The sequence below is a fragment of the Chelonia mydas genome, chromosome 1 (assembly GCF_015237465.2).
Source record: "Chelonia mydas isolate rCheMyd1 chromosome 1, rCheMyd1.pri.v2, whole genome shotgun sequence".
Taxonomy (NCBI): Eukaryota; Metazoa; Chordata; order Testudines; family Cheloniidae; genus Chelonia; species Chelonia mydas.
In genome coordinates, this window is record NC_057849.1 from 127,859,862 (window position 1) to 127,879,245 (window position 19,384).

Below are 19,384 nucleotides of genomic sequence, written 5' to 3' on the forward strand. Positions count from 1 at the left end.
CTTCTGCATGGGTCATTCGGTCTCCTGTGGAAGAAGGAGAGTAGAGTTCCAGGTCCTCCTTCCATCCTTCACAATTTTTCATTGATATTTATCTTTTAGAGCAAGCCAGGATACCACCAGTCTCAGACCAATGATTCTCATCATGATATCTGAAGTTGTGGGAATAATCCCCTGAGAAATAAGTACACAAACCCCAGCAAGGCAATTTACCTTAGAGAATGTTGAAGCTACGAGGCCATAAAGCTGTCAATAGTGTTCACAGAACAGCAGATGGTATCCAGGAACTGATTGTGAATCTAGATGAAAAAACAGGAGGTGCTTCCCTTTCATTAAAATAATCATGATATTCTGACTAATTGCCCTCTAAGCCTATGCAGGTTTCAGAGTAACAGCCGTGTTAGTCTGTATTCACAAAAAGAAAAGGAGTACTTGTGGCACCTTAGAGACTAACCAATTTATTTGAGCATAAGCTTTCGTGAGCTACAGCTCACTTCATTGGATGCATACTGTGGAAAGTACAGAAGATCTTTTTATACACACAAACCATGAAAAAAATGGGTGTTTGCCACTACAAAAGGTTTTCTCTCCCCCAACCCCGCTCTCCTGCTGGTAATAGCTTATCTAAAGTGATCACTCTCCTTACAATGTGTATGATAATCAAGTTGGGCCATTTCCAGCACAAATCCAGGTTTTCTCCCCACCCCCCCACAAAGCCACTCTCCTGTTGGTAATAGCTTATGCAAAGGCCCTGTAGGATTCCCAAACTGTTATGAGATCTGGAGACCCCTTCTCATGAGTGAGCCCATGGTTACCTTGGTCTGAAATTCTACTGTCCTTGTGGATGTTGATGCATCTCAGGAAGATGAGGGCAATAGAAATCTGAAGGCCAAACTTTAGAAAACATCAGTTTATCATAATAGACAATTCTAGTGGTGAGTGTATCTATGCACTGACCAGGGGCTATGCCATTCACATCAATTAATATATTCAAAATATTAATTTTGTTTATAAACTTAGCTGCACTGGATTTCAGTAAACACACTATTCTGAGGACATGGGTTGATCTGTCTGCTCCCAATCAACACCCACCAAATCACTCTTGAAAACCCACATGTCATTTGAGAGCTTTGCCACAGTCTTCAATGAGAGCAGGACTGAAACTCTTTTGGTCAGGAACTTTTTCCAAGTTCATATATTCATTTTTAAAACACTTTGGAGCACTGTGCCTATCCATGGTACTATGTAAGCAATTAATTACAATATTTGATACCTTTTCCATATGGATTTGTGTCAATCACATCTCATTAATTCCCTCCCAGCTGATCCTAATTGATTTCTGGTAACCGTCTTCTCAGGTGAACCTGATTGACTTGTAGTCACCCCTCCTCAGTTGATAGGGAGGAGGGCTATCTGGGCTTCTGGGACTGTTTTCTATCCCCTCCTTGCAGCTGTCTGTCCTGAGTTTATAATTCTAACTATATATAACTATATATATATATATATATATATATATATATATGTGTGTGTGTGTATATATATATAAAGCAGTGTCTGATTTATTTTAGCCAGTATTATTATGTTAGCGTCAGTGAACCTAAGGGAAAAAATCATCTGAGTAAAGGAATAGTACATTTAGTGCAAATAAAATAACCAGTTTGTGAGGGTGGCATGTAAAGAGGAAACAAAATGATGGTGTTTAAATGGCATTTCTGAAGGAGAAATTGCTTTCTGCTAAAAGCCATGTTCACTCTTTCAGGTGGAAAGGCTACAAACTGGGAAGGAGGTATTCGTGTGCCTGGTCTTCTTCACTGGCCAGGAGTGGTACAGGCAGGTGTCCATATTGATGAGCCCACAAGTAACATGGATATATTCCCTACAGTGGTTAAACTTGCAGGGATACCATTACCCAAAGACAGGTATGGTATACAGTTTCTTGTATTCTACACAGTATTTTTCATGGACACTTTCTTCTCTTTGCTAGCTTTTAGGTCTGTATATAGTGGGAGAGAAGCATGGATTTGAAATTTCATTATTTTACCATTGTTTACAATAGTAAAATGTCTTTTTCATAGCACTCTTGTGGTACATTTTATAGCCATGTTGTACATGAAGACAACAAAATCTTTTGGAGTGCCTTTTCTGAACTAGTTCATGTAATTAATTTCCATCTCCTCTTGGGTGATCCCTTGGAGAGTCCTAGTTCCAGGCTCTCCACAACCCTATAGACTAATCCTGCACCACTGATATCAATGGGTGCTTTGTCCTTGGAGGTAGTGTGACCTCCTTTGTAAAGTGCTTTGAGATCTATGGATGGAAAGTTCTGTAAAAGAGCTAGGTATTATTCAATGGGTGCAGGATCAGGTTCCATATTCTAGATCATCCTCCTACTCTTTGCCTTTAAACCGTCACCTCCCTTATCCTTTACAAAACATTTTGAAAAATCATACAAAATAATGAGTAGCTCTGTAAGAAAGTTCCTCTTTCTTCAGTTTTATAGTGTGAGACCAATGGGGCATTCAAAGAAATTAAGTGGATCAGCAGAAATTTTAGAATAGATAAAAGGAAATAGCCCTTATGCAGAGTATTGCAAATACATGAAGGTCACTGCTATGGAGCATATTCTGATCTGAGTTAAGTCACTGTAAAGCATTGACTTTTATGGAGTTACTCTGTTTTTACACCAGTAATCTTCCTCTAAGAAAAATCACTGAGGCAAGCAATTTAGCGGGGTTTAAACAGTGGTTAAAGTAGATAAAAATGTGAGGGGAGCTTACCTGTTTTGGTAGCTGTATGTCATCACTGGTGTGCAGGCAAACACTTAGAGGGTTAATGTTGAAGGTCTCATTACATCCAGGAGTAGCGTGGACTCTTATTTCATTTCAGCATTGTCTGAATAAAGCACCTACTCCTCTTGTAACTACACAGGTCTCTCTGATCCTTGTTCCCTATATTGACATCAAGTAGTGAAGTGACATTACATCATCTTCTATGATGCAACATGGCATATGGAAGACAATAGGAACAAGGGAATAAGTGTATCTAAAAAGCATCCATGTCCCCAGATAGGCCCGTAGCCAGCAAACAAGTGGGTATGTAGGTTTTTGCATGTGGGCATACAGAGCCCTGAGCTCTGTAGGAGGATAATCTTGAGCTCCCAATTTATCTCCCCAGTAGGGAGTGCCCAGAGGGGCAATGGAACAGACAGAGCCTTTCTGCTTTTTCCAGAATCTGCAAAGGGATGTCATCAGTTGGTGGCAGGGTCCTTCTTTTCTCCTGGTCAGGATGGAGAGTTGGAGGCTCTTCTTGTTCCCTCCTCTGAAGTGTAAGGAGAAGCAGCAGTGGACAGCTAGGACCATTGTATTTTTCTTATCAGATTCCAGTGCTGTTCACCTAATGGCAAGAAGGCTTTTAGAGTCCCACAAACTCCCCAACCAGGCATCAGCTCCTGCTGCTGCTCCCGCTTCAGATTCCCTGGTCTGATGTGTCATTATTTCACTAGCCAGCGACTATGCAGGAGGAACAGGAGCTCATCTTCCCCAAGTCCAGGAGAGGGAATGGAGGAGAACTTTCCTCCTGCTTTTACCAGAAGGACAAGTGCACTTCCACATGCTCTCCATTACTTTAACACCTAGGTTTACACAGGGACTGGACACACAGTACATAGGAGGATACATCATATAAACTTTTACATAAAAGCTCTGATCCTTCAAACATTTGCACACATGCTAAGCCTTAAACCAATTACATGCTCCATTGAGTTCCAGGAGGGAGTTACCAGATGGGTTTTCCATTCTCTTGTAATCTCTTTTTCAGGTCACTGTTCCAAATACTCATCTATGTGTGACAAGGAGATGTGTATGCAATAAAGATCTGTTGCATCTGAGCTAAATCCTGCTTCCATTGAAGTCAGTGTCAAAGCTCCTTCTCCTCCAAATACAGAAGAATTGGGTTCTTGTATCTTTTACTCTTACTTGACCAGTGGAAGTTACAACCTTCTCTTTATCCATGTGCTCCTTCCATACTTCAGCCTGTCCTTATGGTTCAGTCAGACTTCCCCTTATACCTCAGGAACTGCACTTGTGTAAATACAGTCCCCCTTCATTTGGAGATTTAAAGATAGCCCTGAACGCACATATTATTTTGTGTTGCTAACTCTTAGAAGAGACAAACTTACTTCGCTAACTTTGATGTCCTGGACTTTGCTGAATATAGGACTTGAGTCATTCTGTGTCTGATAACTATTGCTTTATTTATAGATACTGAAGTCTTGGAAAAAGTTTACCACATATAGCAAAAAACAGTACAAAGGCTTTTACAGCCTTGCTTAAAATACTCTAGGATCAGAGTGTGATTTAGCTATAGGGAAACTAGGCTGCTGCCCAGGTTGGAGATATCTGGGCAGCTGTGTAGGGCAGCAGATTCGGGCTGGCTGCCCCTCTATCATGATGGAAGGGCAATTGGGCCAAATCTGAGTGGCGCTGTGACCTAATGACCCATGTTACAACTACTCTCATTCAAATTTGGCCCTCGGTCTATGAGGGGGAGACACACTGAAGTTTTGCCTAGGATAGCAGATTTTCTTGAGTAGCTTCTGCTTAGGGTCATTAACTTACAAGGCTGGAGTGATGTGGAAAACTGGGAAATATCTGTATTATTTTTATTAATATGGACTCTGTGTGTTTGTTTATGCTGGGTCACTTGCTATCAAGTTAGATCAAAATGGATTGTTAAAGGAACCAAGCAAGAAAGCTACAACAATGAGAGACAAGAGTCATGTAGCAAACAATGGAAAAGCTGTTTATTGGAGAATACCCCTTCCCTGTCTCCACCCCGGCTAAGAATGGTTTACTTTTCCAAGGGTAAGCTGAGGATCAAAGGGAGATGCTAAACTTTACAGGAACCCAGGCCTTGAAAAGGGAGGGGGGTTGGGTGAGCTAAAGGGGGCTGCGCAGAGAGTGTCAATGAGAACTGACAGGCATGCAAGGAGAGACACAGAGATGAAGAAAGCGTGTTGTGAGCAGGACAATCTGCATCTTCCAGCCAGAGATAGGGGTTAGGTGGGATGAAGAGAATTTACACAAAGAAAGAAAGATTAAGGGTTGGTAAGGGGGGAAAAATAGAGAGAGAGAGAGAGAGAGAGAGAGACCGACCGACCTTCACTGTTTTTACCCTTTGCTCAGTGTGCTATGTACCTTTGGGTGAAAGAATAAATAATACTTTGTTTTGAAGAGGCTGTTTTCAAGTCATTAATCAGCCACTGTCTCAGGCTCCCGCTGGAAAAGGCTTACGGGTGCCAAACTCAGTTGGGCCTGTCTGGTTAACACCGTTGGAAGACAGAGAGGCTGTGGGCCAGAGATCTAGTCTAAGGGTTATTGGACCATGTAGTTCCACCCAGAGTGAGGTGCAGGAAGCAAAGCCTGTCACTTGAGAGAGATAAAAAGGGGCCCTAAGTCTTATCTCGCCCAATAACTGTGACACAAGGTATTGTGAAAGATATGATAACAGAAATTTAAATATCTTACATGAAAATCTCCCACCATTCTGTAACTTCTTTGTGATCCAGTGGCCACTAATGCTGTCCTTGATCAAGGTGTGAAAGAACAAATACCCTGGCTGTCACTTCTAGGGCACATTAGACTTCAAGGCTGCCAAATATTTTGCTCATCCAACTTCTCTATAATGTTGAAAATAGTATGTTCTAATTTCCCTTCTTGGTTACAAGAGGTAGATTTAATTAGTTTGTGTTCCTGCCTTTCTTTTGATCAGTTCATAGGTGCTAATATACAGTTCCAAAGCTGTTGTGTCCTTTCCTAAATACACTCAGTAAATCATTACAGTGAAGAGGCTCTTCTTGAAGTTCTGGAGAAATACCGGTCTGTCTTCTGGTGCTCATTTTGATCATGTAAAATGAGAAATGTGCACCTGCTTAACTAAACTCAATGCAGCTTTCCTTCTGTACCTCCTTGGAGGTCCTAGGCAAGATAATAAATACACATAATAAAATAAAGCAAAATAAGACAAAGTAATTCAGAGTTAATACACCAAGCAGAACTTACGATTATTTATTATAGGCCAAATGGGAAGCTTATAAGAATAAGGTACTATTCAGAATGGATAAGGGTGGCAGAATCTGGATCCAAATATATAAATTGCGTTAAACTGCAGGAAATCCTATCCCTTTTGAAATCAATGGGAGTTTTGCCTGTGATTCCAAAGGGGCCAGGGTTTGACCCCACATTTTCTTCTCGGACTCTTAAAATGAACCTTTGCTTATTGAAATCACACAATAAATTGATAGCCATTTCTCAGATCATTCATTGCCATGAACCTAATCAATGCAAATATCCTGCTGCAGAATTCCAGAGCAAAATGAGGAAACGTTTTTGGGAAACTGCAAAATTTGGTTTCCAAGATCAAGTGTGAATGTCTGCTGTACTAAAGTTCTGGGCTAGATTGTGTCACAAGGGCATGGCCTTTTCTAAGGAGAAGCATATTGTCCCAAGACAATCCCAGAGAAGGAAATGTAGTTCTGGGGGTCACAATTCCCTCCCTGCTCTCCCTTTGCTCCTCAGGGAAAGTAATTTGCTGCTGGCCTATAGCACAAATAAATTAATACTCTGACAACATGCCAAATGAGCTCTGTTATGAGTTCTGTTGGCTGGTGTGTTGAGGGGGCAGATTAAAATCTCTGTTCATTCCCCACCTGTCCCCAGTTATTCTCCCCTACCTGCCCCAGCTGGTTGACTTGTAGCACCTCAACCCCCGGGCATCTAAACTCAAGGCCAAGCTAGCTTTCTGAAGGGGCATATTTCCCTGTATGCACCTGAACAGTCATGTAGCCCAAAACATTTTAGCCATCTGAGATTGTTTGGAGTTTATTAGTATTAATTTAAACAGTTTATCTGACACTCGCAGTGAAATGATGTTCAAAATTAATTATGACTTTCAAAGGAAAAATAGGAAGGAACATCACAAGTGGCATCCAGAACTACTTTATGAAGTGACTATTTTTAACTGCCATTAAAACTCAAATTAGATAGCTGCAGAATTAGTTCATCATATGTTGTTAGAATATTCAAGCTACTCTGAGTTCAATAAAGCAGGGTCACTTTTTAATTTTGCATGACAAAAATGAGCACCAGCTGATACGCCAGACTGGTATTTCTTCACAGCTGAAGTGAAGAGACACTCTGCTGCTGATGATTTATTGAGTGCTTGTAGGAACAGACAAGACAGGTATAGGATATGAAAAATTACAGGCTTGCCCTGGGACATCCATTACAAACAATCACTCTGTCAGATCCTTTCTGGTCTTGATGTGTGCAGATTTTATGGACATTGATCTCATGCTCTCTGAGTGGACACTAAGCCCCTAGGAATGTTGTTTTGTTTTTCCTCTTTTCATGTGATGGCCCCACACCAGTTCCTCTGCTTTAACCTCTGCCATCAAATTGCTTTCTTGCCACCACAATCCTTCCAGGTGAGGAGGAGTGGAAAGAACTATATGCCATAATTACTGCTCCACAATAGCTCAAAACAGGTTATTGTGACTAGCATGAAGCACTCCAGGGGCTGGATCACTCACCAGCAGCCCTCTGAATTCTCTCCAGCAAAAAAAGCCAACAAATAGGTTTTGATATGGGGGAAGCTACTCGTCAGAGAGGAAGACCCAAAAAATGAGGTTCTAGGAGGGGAATGATAGCAGAGAGCATCCCCTTCTGACTGTAAGCAGCAGGTCCTGGGGGATTAAGTAGAAAAGAAACACACATCCTTAGCAAAGAGGCTGGAAGGGGAGGGTAGCAGAGGCACCTTCTTCTCCTGTCCTCATCCTTGCAGCAGCCAATAAATAGAAAAGGAATCGAATAAGGAGATTTTCACCCATGTGCAATGAGTTACCTCTGAGTCTGCCTACATTTGATGAGTCATCCCTGGGTTCCCTCTGAGGCCATGTCTACACTAGCATTTATGTTGGCAAAACTTCTGTCGCGCAGGGGTATGAAAAAGTCCTGCAGCCTGTGTCTGTTTCTGTGATAGTCAGCCCCTGGTCCAGCCTACCTCTGCTCCTATCTCAATCAGCTATTGTGTGATTCTGATTCCATGAATCAGACTGGAGGATCCTAGGGGGTAGGAAAGGAGTTTCTAATTTTATCAGACACTTCCTAGCAAGGGAGTGATATCAAAATGGAACCCTAAGTGGAGGCGAGGTGGTAGGAGTCCCAGTATCTTCTCCCTGCTCATTAGCTGGGGGTGAGTACTGAGCTCACCATGGTGGTGGTCTATGATTTCCAAACTTTTCTAATCAGTTTCAGGCCAGTAGCTTTAATTTCCCAACTAGTAATTACCTGGCAGTTTTTTCAAGCATTGGTTGTAATAACAGGGAATTACATAATAATTAAAATTTACATAGAAGCTTAAAAGTTCAACTGTTTTAAAAAACTGTTTTTACAGGATGTCTTTCAAAAAGCTGAAAGAATAATAGCCTTGCTGATCTATGTAAGTGCGTGAATTAATCTCTTCTAAAAACTGTTGTAAAACTTGTAATTCACACCATGCCAAAACCATGGATTGTGATTATTTTTTTCCTGTAAGTTCATTCTAGCTACTTGATAGCTTAATGAACGGAAATAGTCATGTTTTGCTGATTATATAACTCCTTTTCCATCTAAATAGATGGATTCCTTCAAAGCATGATCAAATATGTCCAGCAGCTGTTAGAGGACTTTTTTTATTTGGTGACCATGTAGTTCATCCCTTAACACGTATTCTGAAAATAATTCATTTCAACTTTGAAATCATTGCATTCATGTTTAGTTCAACATATAGAATACATTCAAGTAGTGTCCCTGAGGTTACTTTAATGAATGTCCCTAGCCATGAAAGCTAGGGAAGAGCCAATGGTATACGATGAAGATTTCACTTACCTGTCCCACAGCTACCACAGCAAAGCTACTCTTTTAAGCAGCATTTAATGGCGATACGTGTTTGTGTATCTAGAGGCCCAAGTTCCAGAAATTTACTCACAGACTGTTTGACTGTCCCCAGACCAAAAATAGAGAGAATGGGATGGGGGAAGCCAACTATGCACAAAAGGCAAAATGCAAAATTAACGTTCCTGTGAATAATATAGAACTCAAGGAGAAAAAATGCCGGCAGGTTTTGCTCCAAATTCACCAATTTGTTGTGTCCCTTCAAGTCATGAAAAGAAGGCTAGCTCTAACACTCCAGCCTTCACGGTGGAATGGCATTAGCACTGTATATTAAGAAATGGAAATGCATAGTTAGTTTTTTCTCAGCCAGGAAAGGCTTGGGTTTTTCTCCCTGACTTTGAAATGCTTTCTTATTCAGAATTATTGATGGACATGATCTGATGCCCTTGCTTCAAGGGAAAATTCTCCGATCCGAGCATGAATTTCTCTTCCATTACTGTAATGCATATTTAAATGCAGTGCGCTGGCATCCAGGAAACAGTAAGTAAACTTGCCTATTCACATTTTAAATATTTCATGCAATTTTTATTGCAACTTGAAAAGAATCAGAAAAAAGCCTGAGGCTATGGTTACAAATAAATTGCTTAAAGTACTGGGTTTTTTTCTTTATCTTTTTTATACCTTTCTCCTTTTTATCCAGAAAACACACCTATCTACACAGCCAGTTTATTATTTGACATTAATTTGATGCTGCACAACAAAGTTTTATATCAACACAGTGCTGAGACCTACAGTGACTGAATATATTTTCTAAATTTGTATTTGTTTAGAGCAGAGTTTCTGTTACATGATGTTACATTTGAGTCAGGGCCAGATACTACTTTTTAAATAAAATGTACAGCTAATAGGAATGTTTGCTGGACAGTTTAGTGGGTATTATGCCAACTGGACAATTTTTACCATTGAAAGCAGCAAAGTCACAAATCCCAAGTGAATTATTAGACTTTTCATGCTTTTATGAACACTATAATTGTGCTTTGAAGGCCAAGGAACTAAACATTGCTCACTGATCTATTTCTTTTTATCAGCTAAGTTTTCATGGTGGCAGCTGCCGTACTAATGTCAACATGTTGCCCTTCCTATAAAACAAATCCCTGTGCTGAAGGAGTCACTCACTCGTTTGGGTGACAATATGCAGTACTTGTCCCAGGTCAGTTGACACTCATGGTGACAAATTATAAAAAGGCTTCAGAATGTTGATATGACACAAACCTTTTCAAGTGGGCATCACCATGCATTCTGTCAATTTCAGTGCTTTTCAGCAGGTTTGTTAGCCTGTCAGAAGAGGTGGATTTAAGACTCTGATTCGTAAACCTCAAATAATTTGGAGGTTTGATATGAATAATCATCTATACATCTTACCCAAAACTTTCCATAATCACCTTGGATTGCATATGGGGATGCAAATCCTGCAAGATGACAGTATTGATGCAATTAAAAACAGATAGCAAGATGCTACACACGTAAATAAGGCTTTAGGAAAGAAATGCATGAAGTGTTGTATTTGAGAACTAGTACATGATCATGGAACTAAAGGGTATTGTAATGCACAATCATGCAACATGAAGATGTGATTATACCATTTAGGTACAGCACTGCGTCCAGGGGAGGGTATAACTGTACCACCCCACAGGGAGCAGGGGACGCAGTGTGTTTCTCAGAATTCCCAGGTCTGTAGAGGTGGTTTGCTCACTACCATGTGTGACACTGTATGGAATATGTGGGACACTTTATGATATTGCTGATACCAATATTATAAAATTGCAATGAATCGTGCCAGATATCCCATGTGAGGTATCTGCAGAAGCGTTATAATTTGCCAACTCTGATAATCTTTTTTTATATGTTTGTATCACCTTTGTATTACGAGTTATAGATATATAGGGTATATCTGTATTTCCGAACTTGTGCTGTGCATCTGGGTGACACCCTCAGACAGACTGGTGTCAGCACTGCCCAGCCTGCTTTATGGCCCATCAAGGGAAATAAACTATACAGTGAACTCATTGAAAGGGTCAGGGGCTACACCTTATGACTCAGCAAGGCATGCAGGGGCATGCCTATGGACAGAAGTCTAAGGCTTTCATAGGGTTGCCAACTTTCTAATCGCACAAAACCGAACACCCTTGCCCCACCCCTTCCCCACTACTTCTCCAAGACCCTGCCTCTGCCCCACCCCTTCTCTGAGCCTTGCCCCCACTCACTCCATCCCCCCTCCCTCTGTCGCTTGCTCTCCCACACCCTCACTCGCTCATTTTCACCGGGCTGGGGCAGGAAGTTGAGGTGCAGGAGGGGGTGAGGACTCTAGCGGGCTCCAGGATGGGGCCAGAAATGAGACATTCAGAGTGTGGGAGGGGGCTCAGGGATTGGGGAGGGGAGGTGAGAGCTCCAAATGGAGATGAGGGCTCTGGGATGAGGCTGGTGCCAAGGGGTTCAGAATGCGCGAGGGAGTTCCAAGCTGGGGCAGGGGTTGGGGTGCAGGAGTGGGTGAGGGCTCTGACTGGGGGTGCAGGCTCTGGGGTGGGGCCAAGGATGTGTGGTTTGGGGTGCAGGAGGGGGCTCTGGGCTAGGGCCAATGGGTTTGGAGTGTGGGAGGGGGCTCCGAGCTGGGGCAGGGGGTTGGGGACTGTGGGGTTTGCGAGCTCCAGGAGGGAGTTTGGGTGTGGAAGGGGACTCGGGGCTGAGGCAGGGGGTTGGGTGCAGGAGCAGGTGTGGGGTGCGGGCTCTGGGTGGGAGTTTGGGTGTGAGAGGGGGCTCAGGGTTGGGGCAGGGGGTTGGGGTGCGGGAGGGGGTGCGGGCTGCGGGTGGTGCTTACCTCAGGCGGCTCCCAGAAGTGGCTGGTATGTCCCTTGGCTCTTAGGCGGCCATTGGGAGCTGCAGAACTGGCTCTCAGGGCGGGGGCAGTGCCTAGGAGCTGCAGGGATGTGTCACTGCTTCTGGGGAGCAACACGGAGCCAGGTAGGGAGCCTGCCAGCCCCGCACCAACCGGACTTTTAACGGCGCAGTCAGCAGTGCTGACTGGGGCCACCGGGATCCCTTTTTGAGTGGGTGTTCCAGTCGAAAACCAGACACCTGGCAACTCTAGGCTTCCAGGCCATGTGCTGGGTAGCTTGTATTTGGAACAAAGAAAATACATGCTGCATGGCAAAAGACTATAAAAGGCAGCTGTATCTTCTCCATTTTGTCTTCAGTCCTACTTCTTGTCTTCAGTTCTGCTTCTTACCTCTGGAGGAACTTTGCTACAAACTGAAGGCCTGTACAAAGGACTGAATGACCCGTCCAAGTGGATGTACTCCAGAGGGACTTTCAAGCCAGCAAACTCACCAATACTGCTAAGAACCTGGTATATGGACTATGAAGTTTCTGTATGAATGTGATTGCGTTGCCATTTAACAACTCTCTTCTTGTTCTTTCTTTTTTCTTTATAATAAATCTTTAGTTTTAGACACTAAAGGATTGTCTGGCAGCATGGTATTTTGGATAAGATCCAACCTAATATTGACCTGGCAAGGTGGCTGGTCCTTTGGGGTTAGAAAAACATTTTGTATGGTGAACAGAGTTTTAAAATAACTTTTCACTGTACTGGACCTAAGCGCTGATTGGGAGCCAGAGAACTGGAATGCAATAAAGGGGGCTGTGTTATTTCTTTTTTCTTTTCTTTTCTTTTCTTGATGACCAGTGTGGGGATCAGAAGCACAGTTCGTGACTGGTTGGGAAGTTTAACTTCAGTGTTACCCAGCAGTCTTGTGCGTATCTTCTCTCCCTTTTGCAGCCTTCCCTGACCTTAGCATGTCCAGGGAGGGCTGCCCTAGGCACCACCGGGTCACACCAAACATCTTTGTGGGGTGGAGTTCTCTCTCCTTCCCCTGAGCAGCTAGTCAGCTTTGTTGTCTCTTGGGGCAGAGGGGTGAGTGGAGGGGGTTGGAACAATGGACCCTAATCTTCCCAACCTCTATAGTGACTAGAATAGAGCAGTCCCTCTTATTCCCAGAATTCATGGACTGCAATTTTTCCTAGTACTAAGATGTGCCATACAAGGGTGGAAAGAAGTCTGCTTGCATCCTCCCTCCATGCTGCATAGCAAAACAGGGCCAAGCAGAATCTGGCCATAACGTTTTCTTGATGTCACTTTCGTATGGAAGTCTATGTATGGAAGCAGCCTGACAATCATGCAGAGTATCATTCTCGGAGCACAAGCATGTGGTAGGTAAGCATTCTTCTTCTTTCCCTTTTGTGTCAGTTTCTCTGGAGAGTGTTCAGTTGTCACTGCTACCACTCTTTTCCAATCCCAGCTCTTCATAAATGCCTTTTCTGTGGAGACACTAGAACAGCATCCATAAAGATTTGCTCAAGCCAGTGAAAGATCCTTCACATTGCTTATCTCACTCCAGCATGTTACTGTTGTATAGAAAGAGACTCCATGTACTTCTCTAGCTTGTTGCTCTAGTACACAGCTGATGTAATCAGCATTGCTGTCGTCACTCACCTGGCACAATATAGTATTTTCCTCACTTCTGATTTCTCGGTAGCTCTCTGTGGCAGTTCTGATATTGTAAGAAGCACCTGATATGTTCAAAATACAGTATATTACTAATTCATTAATTATTGCCCTTTAACTGCTCCCAACTGCTCTTATTGGCATTTTGACCACTAGTTTCCTGTGCAATTCTGAATTTTACTATTACCATTTGTGACAATCAGGGTCCAGACACCCCAAGAGGAAAAGGGGGGGTCTGAACCCCAAAAATAAGCAGGTGAATCAGCTGATTGTATACACCATTATTGTACTATAAGTAAAGTATCATATAAAAACTGATGTGCTGATCATGAATATCATTGCGTGATGTATGTACAGGTGGTGTGTAAAGAGTTATGCATTTAGGAAAAATGTTCCTAAAATATGTTGTGGGGGCAGACTTGATAAACAAAGAAATATTGTTTTTCCTGTGTCTCCAGTGTAAATGGAACAAGGTGATTCTAGAGACAATGGAACTTACATAGAAGTCACCAGGGGAATGGGAAGTCAACAGCTGGTGAGAAGAACTTTAGCTGGGGATACACTTGAAAAGAATACATTTAAAATGTTTACTGGACTGTAAAAAAGAAGGGGAGAATTAGTTCATGGATATCCTTAAAAAAGGCCTTAAAAACTATTCTATCCTACCATACTTACTTAAGCTTACCCTTCTTGCATTGTGGTTTGCATGTGGGCACAAACCCAAACCTGCGTAACAAAAATGAAATGTATGCAAGTATCAAAGTATTCATTTCTTTCTTGTCTTTGTATTTTATGTACTCTTTAGAAAATATGCTTCAGCCTTGTAAACTCTGCAGTGTCCGTAATGGCTGCTCCTGCTAGGGATGGCATTTGTCCAAAAGGAAGAGCTTCCAGCATCATGTGTCCAAGAGTGAAAGTTTTGTAAGGATTGACCACTGAAGGTTCAGAATGCTAGCATGCAAAATATCCTGTGTATGCACTCACATCTGTAACTAGTTTAAATTTAGTTAAAGCGTTGCAAGTCCCATATGACTGTATAGTGCTTGTACACCAGAATTCAGAGTAGCAGCCATGTTAGTCTGTATTCGCAAAAAGAAAAGGAGTCCTTGTGGCACCTTAGAGACTAACCAATTTATTTGAGCATAAGCTTTCATGAGCTACAGCTCACTTCATCGGATGCATTCAATGAAGTGAGCTGTAGCTCACGAAAGCTTATGCTCAAATAAATTGGTTAGTCTCTAAGGTGCCACTAGTACTCCTTTTCTTTTTGTACACCAGAATGAAGCTGGTCAAGTTTTATTTGAAAAGAATTTCCAAGAAAAGGATAACAACCAGATCTTTTCAGATCTCGTACGTACAGATCTCATACGTACAGAGATGCTGAGGGAACTAATGCGAATACAAAAGAGCCCTGTATGAATCTCCACCATCTTCCCTCTAGCGAGCTGCAGGTGTGGAAGATGCTTGAATTACTGCAGATCTAGGTTTTACCAGAAGGAGGGAAACATGTAGTACCTGTCTGGACAACAGGAAAATAAAGATAAATCATTTGATTTTTTTTCTTAAATAGACTAAATACACTGCAACAAAAGACTGAGTCCTTAGTACAGTAGCCTTTTTCAGACTGATATCCAAATGGATATTTAGGATATATGTATCCTTAACACCCAGATGGTTAATTGGATTGATTTCCAAATCATACAGAGTAGAGTCAGAGAGCCTGTGAGTGAGTTGCATACTTTGATGGCTGATCTTCCCTTCACTGTCTTTCACCAGGACAAAGCTGTTCAGCAGGTCCTTTTACAAACCTGTTTCTGAGGTCCACCAAAACCAAGCCATTTGGCTGTGTTTTCTTTTTAAAACCCCATTGTCAGCCAAGGGAAACTAGGTTCCATACCCTACCTAGAGTATTGCTAGTCTATTGTGCTGTTTTATATTGTGGTTCTTATACTGAGCCTACTACTGTGGTATCGGAGTGGCTCTTATTAGTGTGTTACATGATTTGACTAGCATCTGTCACATGTGGTTCTCTTCTTTTTTCCTGCCCTCTCCCGGTGGAGAAAAGTGTATTTGGATTATTTTACATTTCTTTTTAAATGATTGTTTGTTCTTATTTAGATAATACTAAGGCATTAGGAAGTCACTTAAAGTCTTTTGTAGGCTTTGGGAGCCAATGTAAGGGGAATGTCTGTTCCACTCAGTGCATGTCAAGGTGGATCAGGTTATGCATTGAGACATGTTATGCTGTAACTGAAAATCTGACCATCTCTTTGCTAGGGTTCTGGCAGAATCAATGGCCTGCCTCTATTACGTTTCCATCTTAGAAAGCTGCAGGGCTGCTACCAGTTCTGCTCACACGTTTACACAGCACCTTTCTCGACATGGCATCTAGGCCTGATGCTCACTTTAGGAGGGCAGTACAGCAATCTTTGTTTAATTAGAACTCCTCAGCCCACCTTCTTGGGGTTTGTAATAGTAACTAGACTCTGACAAATGGGAATATGCAGAGATCATCTTTAAGAAGAAAGGCTGAGTTGCAGTAACTGTGGTTCGTTGAGAGTGTTGGCTGTCAGCGTGTTCACACTAACTGCTGACCATCCCCATTGCTCTCTAGGACTCTGAGGTTTAATAGAAGGAGCTGAGGGTTCGGGAATGCCTGGCCCATTGTAAACTTGGCTCTGAACATTCAGTACTACAAAGGGCTTTTGTAGACGCTCCTGAAGCTCAGTGATGCTGGAGGGCTCTGCCCACACATATTAATATTCTGAAGCTACACATTTGAAAAATTCTAATTCCTGGTATTTAACCTGTCTTTTTGCCTAATTAGATGTCATCTTAAGTGCTCAGGATCCTAAATCATTAAACATTTACACTTTAAAAGATCATAATCAATGACAATGTAGTTTCTACGTTTAAAGACTAAGCCATCTAAGTTTTTTGTATAATGTTCTGGTCACTGTATATGTCAGAATATGCTTTGGCCTAATTTAACTCAATCAAATGCTATAGTTCTGCTGATGCTAACAGACTGGTACTTCTGTACTGTGGATTGCTTTTCTTTGTTAAAGTTATAATTTACATAAAGGAATACTGTAAAAAATGTCAAGAGCTGCTGCTCTGGAACTTTGCTGGCATAAGAATTAGTGCTATTAAAAATGCATCACTATGACAACGTAATTATAAGGAGAGCATTCATCAAATAAAGAGTGTATTTTTGGTCGCATGGTACTATTGCATGTTGCAAACTCAGAGGCCTGTTCTCCTCTCATTGTGACCATCATTCCATTAATATAAGTGGGAATTACACTTCACGCTGTGCAGTAAATTCCTGCATGCCTTGTAAACATTCTGGAATACAACACAGCACAGTATATATTACAAAGAAATAACAATCCTAATGGTATTTTAGCACGATAAGTAAAAATCTATTGATAAATGTCAGGATGATTGCACTAGCAACAGTTCAGCTTCCCTATTACAAATCAGGGTTTTAGTAGTACAAAGAAAAGGAGTACTTGTGGCACCTTAGAGACTAACCAATTTATTTGAGCATAAGCTTCCGTGAGCTACAGCTCACTTCATCTGATGAATAAAAATGGAAAATGCAGTGAGGATGTTTTTATACACACAGACCATGAAAAAATGGGCGTTTATCACTTCAAAGGGTTTAGGAAACTGCTACTTTTAGACAAAGAAGAGGAAGGAGGGAAAACATAAGCTTCATTTTTGTGTTTAGTAGAAATGTTTACTGACTTATCTAGGATGAACTAGATCAACGTCTTAGTTTTTACTAGACAATAAATTAAACCAGCACTTTTACTGCTTCCTTGCCCTCTCCCCTACCCCATAGTAGTTTGTTTCCAGTACCAAAACTGTGAGTGTCAATATGAATATTTTTAAGGGCCTTGCCATGGCAAATTAAATTGAAATGCCAATAAAATCAAAACAGCGCATCATGCAAACATAAATGACTGATTGAATTGTATTCCCCTTTCTATGAGATATACTAATCTGCATAGACAAAGGGGAAGAATCTACTAATCTCAGTACTGCATTGCCTCTGGTACTGAGACACTGGGTAAAGGGAGAATAATACCGAAGTTATCAGCTTTAAAAATATAAATGAAATTATTAGCAGCTCTCATTACAAGAACAACCACACATCAAAAACAATGGATTGATCCTTCTTGTGAAAAATACTGATTCTGAACCTACTTCTTTTAACTTAGTGATGTAATTTAGAAATGCCTTTGAGAATTCTCACCCATCAGTTCACTTGGGACACCCCCAACCTGAATGGGAGAGGCTGAGATTGTCTGGCACGGAGTGCCCCATGCTGCTTCATACATTATGGGCCATATTACTACCAAAGGCCACACTATTACTGTCCCTTCAAAGGCCATCTGGTTGGTCAGATGATATTACAGGTTCAGAGCAATGGTCAAGGAGCATCCTTGTCAAACTTGCTAGTTAGTCTTTGCCTACTCATCCAACCTGAATCAGTCAGCTAATTTTGTTCTTTGGTAGACCAAGATTTGTGAAGAATTTCAATTCATAGAATTATATTCATATTGTGTGAGTCAATAGTGTAATATTGTTGGAAAAAAACCGAACATCATTCTGGGATGTATTAGCCATAGTGTAAGCAAGACACGAGAAGCAATTCTTCCATCCGCTTAGCACTGATAAGGCCTCTAGTGGAGTACTGCGTCCAGTTCTGGGCACAACACTGGAGAATGTCGAGAGGAGAGCAATACAAAGGTCTAGAAACATGACCTACAAGGAAAGATTGAAAAAAAACTGGGTTGTTTAGCCTGGAGAAGACTAAATACATTTTCAAATACATAAGTTCAGGCCTTCAAGTTTATAGAGAGGAGGGTGATAAATTGTTCTCCTTATCCATGGAGGAGAGGAAAAGAAGTAATGGTCTTAAATTGCAGCAAGGGAGATTTAGGTTAGACATTATGCAAAACTTCCTAACTATAAGTTAGTTAAGCACTGGAATAAATTACCTAGGAAGGCTGTGGAATCTCTGTCATTCAAAGTTTTTTAAAACAAGTTAGGGCTTGTCTAGACTGGCAAGCTTCTGCGCAGTAAAGCAGCTTTTTGTGCTCAAACTGCAGACGTGTACACACTGCCAGGCCACTTTGCGCGCAGAAGTGCCTCAGTTGCAGCGCTGCAAAAAACCCACCTCGCCGAGAGTCGTAAGGCTATTTGCGCAGAGGCTCCAGCGCGTTATTGCTAGTGTAGACCCTTGATTGCATTCTGCGCTGTAAGTGGCCTCCAGAGCTGTCAAATGATGCCTCAAGTGACCGCTCTGCTCATTGTTTTGAACGTGGCTGCCCTGGAAACGTGCCCCTCCCCCTTCAAAGCACCATTTCTGACAGCCCTTGTGTGCTGTGCTGATCTGGTCCAGGACACAAAGCAAACTATTAATGTGGAATGCTTGTGCTGTTGAACACAGAGGAGGTGTGTGTGTGGGTGTGAGAGAGAGAGAGAGGGAGAGAGAGAGATTGCTGTGCAGAGGGTCCAGGGAGGGAGGCAGGGGCTGATGTTGAGGTTTCCCACTCCTCCTGCATCAGAACTGGTTGCTTCTTGCTGCTGTCTGAACTTACTAGACAGCATGCTGACACACTCTCTGTCCCCCCAGAACACACTGTCTCTCTCCCCCCATCCATACACACACACTCTCCCTGTCACACACTCTTCCCCCCACACACTTCAGTTGGAAAGCAGCTGGCAATGTAGTAGGATGCCCATGGAACAATGCGATTGGGAAACCTGCATCATGCGATGCTGTGCCTGCCACATGAGGCATTGCAAACCCTTCCCAAAGCACCCTGTGGCCAGTTGCCCAGTGGGATAATGCACTGCTCTCTTTGCTGTTGCAAGAGCTACT

General features: G+C 42.1%; 1 protein-coding gene across 7 annotated transcripts in view; it reads left to right on the top strand.

The window, feature by feature from the left end:
• STS (steroid sulfatase) overlaps positions 1–19,384 on the top strand; it is a 176,982-nt gene that overhangs the window by 116,886 nt on the left and 40,712 nt on the right. For 6 of the 7 annotated variants that reach the window (XM_043537779.1, XM_037899791.2, XM_043537774.1 and 3 more), the window contains 2 exons: positions 1,757–1,916; positions 9,346–9,467. In XM_043537779.1, coding sequence (XP_043393714.1) covers positions 1,757–1,916; positions 9,346–9,467 — 282 coding nt within the window. Of the gene's footprint in view, positions 1–1,756; positions 1,917–9,345; positions 9,468–13,004; positions 13,549–19,384 lie in introns of those variants that run through there. The other variant, XM_043537778.1, reaches the window with a different exon arrangement.